At 35.6% G+C, this 6,066-nt stretch overlaps 2 protein-coding genes across 2 annotated transcripts; both read right to left on the minus strand.

The window, feature by feature from the left end:
- Positions 1–783: 783 nt before the first annotated feature.
- LOC141590835 (putative xyloglucan galactosyltransferase GT12) lies at positions 784–2,885 on the minus strand. The gene has a single exon (XM_074411375.1). It carries the CDS (start codon positions 2,739–2,741, stop codon positions 984–986), a length of 1,758 nt encoding a protein of 585 aa, XP_074267476.1. The 5' UTR covers positions 2,742–2,885; the 3' UTR covers positions 784–983.
- Positions 2,886–3,738: 853 nt separating this feature from the next.
- On the minus strand, positions 3,739–5,619 carry LOC141593174 (putative xyloglucan galactosyltransferase GT11). Its single transcript, XM_074414126.1, has one exon. It carries the CDS (start codon positions 5,617–5,619, stop codon positions 3,922–3,924), a length of 1,698 nt encoding a protein of 565 aa, XP_074270227.1. The 3' UTR covers positions 3,739–3,921.
- Positions 5,620–6,066: the final 447 nt, after the last annotated feature.

Below are 6,066 nucleotides of genomic sequence, written 5' to 3' on the forward strand. Positions count from 1 at the left end.
TGAATACGGAGTATTAGACGATCTACCTGCTATTAATTTGCCTAAGATTTACTTTAAATTATTCAAACAGAAACCTATTTGACATGAATTGGAAGAGAGGGAGGTGATGGAATTCAAGAGGAGAATTGAATATAGAGAGAGAAAATTGAAAATGGGAGAATTGAAATAAAAGGGGTAAAATGGTCATTGACGTCCATAAAAGAGTAAAACCCGTCCATGAATGAGCACCACCCTAATTTTATGGTTAGCAAGTCATTCAAAGAAACAAGAAACAAAATGAATAGTTGAAATTGTCAATACTTTGATTTTTCTCTTAACAAATTTGGAGAAAAATAAGTACAATACCATCAAATACAAGCCCTTAGACAAATTGAGCAAGTTTTGTAATTAAATCATTGAAAAAGTTGTCGATTTTGACTTAAATTATCGGTCTTATAATTAAGGTACATTGTATATCAAATGGGATCGTCTTATACATATATAGCTAAACTATAACGGGAATATTATATGTTTATTTTCATTATCGTTACAATACAAACCAATCGGTGTAATATTGTAATGAAACAAACGAAAACAATAAAAGAAGCTACAAAGGTTTTATTTAGGGAGAAGGGAAGACTAGAGGAACATTTTATGTATAAATAATTTAAATATTACAAGGGCGAATATGATTTTTACTGGGTTTAATCCAGTCATGAAAATCACTTCGCGACTTTACCAAGTTAAAGCTTTGTATATACGCAACTCAAGTAGCATTTTAATAAAAAAAAGTCAAATGAAACTAATCGAGTGAAATAGAAGAATACTTATATAGTAATATCCCACACTCATGATGAGGATTAATCCTAGATGATGTAAACTTCCCCACAAATTCTTCCTGAATACCATCTTAACTTAAGACGTACTTACAACCAATTTAAATAAAGATAAAATGCAACAAGGGTTATAATTTATAAGAGGTCTTAACGTAAGACGGTCTTGACTTATTGAATCTTCTTCCCTCCCTCCATTTCCATTTTGATCTTCTCTACTCTTTCCAAAACACCCTTCACTGCAACCTCAAATGCATCTTCCAAATTTTCGACATTCGAATTAGGATTCGCGTAAACGATCCTCGGGATTAGCTTAATAACCTCTTCTCTCATTGCCCTAATCTTCTCCTTTGGAATCATTAACAACCTCTTCTCAATGCTTACATTCCCCTGTATCAACTCATCCATCGGTATAAACACGGAATAACTCGAATAATCCTTAGGCAAATGCCATAAATATTGTCCATAAGCCGAACCAGGATGAAACAAAACCGGTATACACCCGGCTATAATCGTGTCGAATATTGATTTTCTAGTTAATGAATCCCCTGGAGGCTGTAAGCAAAAATCAGAACTTTGAAACAAACCCATTACAGTCTCGGGTTTAACATCCGGATTTGTATGTACATGCTTGCAATAATTCTTGTCTCGCGCAGTGCTAGCTAAGCACTGCGCGATAAGAATATTCCTTATTGATTCCTTATCGTTAGGCCTTGGAGCGCCTGCGAACGAGAATAAGTAAATCCTTTCCTTGTGTCTCATCTTCTCTTGCCAATTATAGACTTCAAACCCGCTTGACGGGTGGAAATAAGTCGGGTATGGTATAGCAAGCTCGGATCTGACCATGTATCTCGTCTCAAGTAACAAAGTAGTCATATTCTTGATCTCGGGTAAATGGAGTAATCTGTTTCCCCACGCGTTAACTTCAGACATGGTATCAGAACCTCGGCTAAAATCCCATGTCATTCTTCCAGCGACTAAGAAATGATCTCGTCCACCAAATCTTTTCCACTCGGGTTTTTGACTAATATATTTAACCAATTTAGTCGACGTTTCATCTCTTAGGGTAACATTTTCGATCCATAGGTACCTCCCTACGTCTAGGCCGGGGTAGTAAGGCACGTATACAGCCGATGACTTGGAATAATCATTTGTTAAGCATTTATATTGCTTTAATCGACCGTGAAATATGACTTCTAATGACCATTGATCGGTGTTAAACCAATTAGACCCAGAAAAGACGGTCTCATCAGGAAAATTAAGTCGAGGACCTAAACCAAAGTTTTCGAGGAGCTTACATGCATTAGTCCACGGGTTGAGTTTTTCACAATTGTTGAGCAATTCGCTATTGAATTCGCCTGGAACATCAAGGACGTATATATACTTTCCTGCACACTCGTCTGGTTTTCCTGCAAACCTGGTTTCTGCATCATCTTTTGACGGTTTTTCTGCTGGTTTTCCTGCAAACCTGGTTTTTGCATCATCTTCTGATGATTTTTCGCCTGGTTTTTCTGCTGCATCATCTTTTGACGGTTTTTTGACTGGTTTTTCTGCAAACCTGGTTTCTGCATCATCTGTTGACGGGTTTTCAACTGGTTTTTCTGCAAACCTGGTTTCTGCATCATCTGTTGACGGTTTTTCTACTGAATTTTCGACAAATGGGTTGACTGATATATCTACAGACGGTGTAATAACTCGTTCATTTCTTACAACATCGAGAGTTAAAATTTTATTATTCGGAAAAAACATGGAAGAATTTTGATATGCCAAAAATAGGCTGAGAATTGAACATGTTATGATGATAAAACATGACAGTGTAGAGCAATAATTGATAAGACCTTGTCTTTCATTGCTTCCGACAATTTGATAAAATTTATTAGACGGTTTTGAGTTCGGACTAGTTTGAGAAAATCTCGAAGAAACCATCATGAAAAATGATGATTTGACAACGAAATCCAATCTCGAGAGTTGATGATAATCGAGGGAAAGACGATTTTATAGACGTTTATCGACTGAAAAAATGATGATTTGACAATGTCTATATATATACATGTAAATATTTGATACTAGAGATTCTTAAATAGATGTGCTCGGACTATAATAATCGAGAAGAAACTTCAAAATAAATACGGAGTATTATACATTAAAAATAATCATAAGAAGTCACAGCTAGGGTCGAAATGTCGTTTTCATTGAAGAAGAAATAATTTTTTTAAGCATTATTTTGAAGACGAGAGTTACGTTTCATTAATTTTTATATAAATGAGAGAATATTATTCGCAACTACTTATTCAAACACAGAAAAATCAATATATGTGTATGAAGAGACAGAATAAATCAATCAATTATGTATAAACAAGGAAGTAATCGCAAGCAATAATTTATGGGTTGCCAAGTCCATGAAGGAATGGTAAGACGAGACAACGACCACGACTACGACAACAACATTATATTAATAACATGAGGACGGACTCGTATTCATGGACAAAGAAGGAGGTCAGATACTCAGATGTATGTACAGAGCCATTCTTTTAAGAAACAAACATTATTTCTTATGTATTTTTTTGAGTACTACTTCGTACAGACAGTTGAGTGAGTCATTTTGCTTTATCCCGCTATTTCTATTGAACAACACAGAGTTGTTGAACTGTTAGTTAAAAAAAACAGGATCTTTTTATGCATCATCTGAACTGTAAGTTAAATATACCGCGCTACATAAACCCCCTAAACCAGACTTGATCCGAGTTTTCTGAACAAATAATTTGAAAAAATAATAATAATCTCGATCTGAAATGTTCTGAAGCAGAAGCAGAAGTAGTGCAGAACGACTTGAATTAACCCGTAGATGAACTGAACTGACCCGAACCTTTCTGAATACAGAAAAAGTGCCTTCAAATTGAAAAAAATGAAAAAATTTCACCTTTCTTTGATGCTGTTGCTTTTTTTACAGTGTTGCAGTAAAAATATAAACTATACTGCAAGTTGAAATTACATACAGTATTCCATCTCGATACCATGTCATCATACAACCTAACCAATAACATAACACCATTCCTCGTTGGTTAGGGTGAACGATACTATATTTAAGCGTGTACCTAAGAATTTTTCGTTACTGGATACCAAATGAGTCGCCAAAGTACTTATCCCACTCATTATTTTCCAAATTCCCGAAAAAATTATACTTCCAAGCGAGATCATCAGGAACGCTCTCAGACGATCCAATCTTTCCTCCCTGGAGTCCCTGCATTTCCATTTTAAGCCTCTCGACTCGACTCAAAACTCCTTTCACTGTTACATCAAATGCATCTTCCAAGTTGTCGACTTTATCATTAGGATTCGCGTAAATAATACTTGGGATTAACTTAATCACCTCTTCTCTCATAGCCAAGACTTTCTTCCTCGGAATCTGTAACAGCCTCTTCTCAATGCTTACATTTCCCTGTTTCAATTCATCCATAGGAATAAACACAGAATACCGCGAATAATCCTTAGGCAAATGCCATATATATTGAACATAAGCCGAAGCAGGATGTAAGAAAATCGGTATACACCCAGCTAAGATCGTGTCAAATATCGATTTTCTAGTGTATGAATCCCCGGGAGGCTGTAAACAAAAATCCGAACTTTGAAACAATCTCATTACAGTCTCGGGTTTACTACAGTCTGTTACTTCTGGTTTACAATGTACAAACTTGCAGCGGTTTCCTTTCGCTGCAAGGCATTCCTTAATAATAACATTCCTTATCGATTCTTTAAGGTTAGGCCTTGGAGCCCCGGCAAATGAGAATAAGAAAGTTCGCTTTTTCTTTCTCATTTTACCCTGCAAGTTACGGACTTCATTTCCGCTTGCAGGGTGGAAAAAAGTCGGGTAAGGTATGGAAATCTCGGACTTGCTCGAAGGGCTTGACTCGAGCAGTAAGCTTGTCATGTTCTTAATCTCGGGTAGTTGCAATAGCTTGTTTCCCCAACCATTATAATGAGAAGTATTTTCTGATAACCTTCGAAAATCCCAAGTTATTCTACCAACTATTAGAAAATGGTCTCGACCTCCAAATCTTTTCCACTCGGGTTTTTCTCTAATATACTTGGCAAAATTAACGGAAGTCTCGTCTCTCAGGGTAGCATTTAAATTCCATAAATACCTCCCAACATCTAAACCAGCATAATACGGCACAAATATAGCAGACGCTTTGGATAAATCGTTTGTTAAGCATTTATATTGCTTCATTCTATTATGAAATATTACTTCTAATGAAAACTGGTCTGTCGAAAACCAATCAGACCCAGAAAAGACGGTCTCATCAGCAAAACTTAGCCTAGGGCCAAGACCTGAGTTAATAAGAAGCTTACACATGTCTGTCCATGGGCTAAGAACCCCACATTGTGCGAGTAAATCGCTATTGAACTGGCTAGGAAGATCCAGGACATGAATGTATTTTCCTGCACATTCATCTGGTTTTTCTGCAGGTTTTTTAGCCAAACTTTCTACATTCGAGGTTGTCGTTGTCACGTTGACGACTAGATTGTTTCGACTCATTTGAACATTATTCGAAACATCTAAAGTAAGAATTGTATCATTGGGAAAAAACATTGAAGGATTGAGATAGACTAATAATAGTCCAAGAACAGAGAAAAGTATGATGACATACCAGAATATACTGCAATATTTTCCTGCAGGAAATGATATTTCATTGCATCCTAGATATTTATTTGCATAAGAAACCTTCTTGGTAGACATTTTTGGGTCTTGTAACTTTGGATTAGAAGTATTAGAACTATGTTTTGGTGCAAATCTTGAAGAATTCATCATTACATTCATAAGAAATAATGAACTGAGCAAGAAATGGCAAGGAAATGCACATTCATAGACCTTTTTTTGCTGAGAAAACTACGAATAAATTATACAGTAGGTCTTCTGAGAGACGGTTTTTAACCAAGTTTTGAAAAAGGGGTTGTGTTGCTAGTAGCATAGAACAATGAGGGTCTAAAGTTTAAACAACATGACCTCAACTAACATATAAGCATGTTTTTTTTTTTTTATTTACTTTGGTACAGGTCATATTAGGGATAACATCATAAAAATGTTTGCAAGTGGTGTTTAAAATATCTTTTCAACATGTCAACTTTCAAGTTTCATCATTTAAACAAATTTATTCAATAGTTATTTTGACATAGAGATTAAAGAGAGTCACAAGGACAGTTTTGAAAAAGACGAATTTTCGACATTGGCTTAAATGTCGTATATCAATATCTT

The sequence above is a fragment of the Silene latifolia genome, chromosome 7 (genome assembly GCF_048544455.1).
Source record: "Silene latifolia isolate original U9 population chromosome 7, ASM4854445v1, whole genome shotgun sequence".
In the NCBI taxonomy this organism is placed as follows: Eukaryota; Viridiplantae; Streptophyta; class Magnoliopsida; order Caryophyllales; family Caryophyllaceae; genus Silene; species Silene latifolia.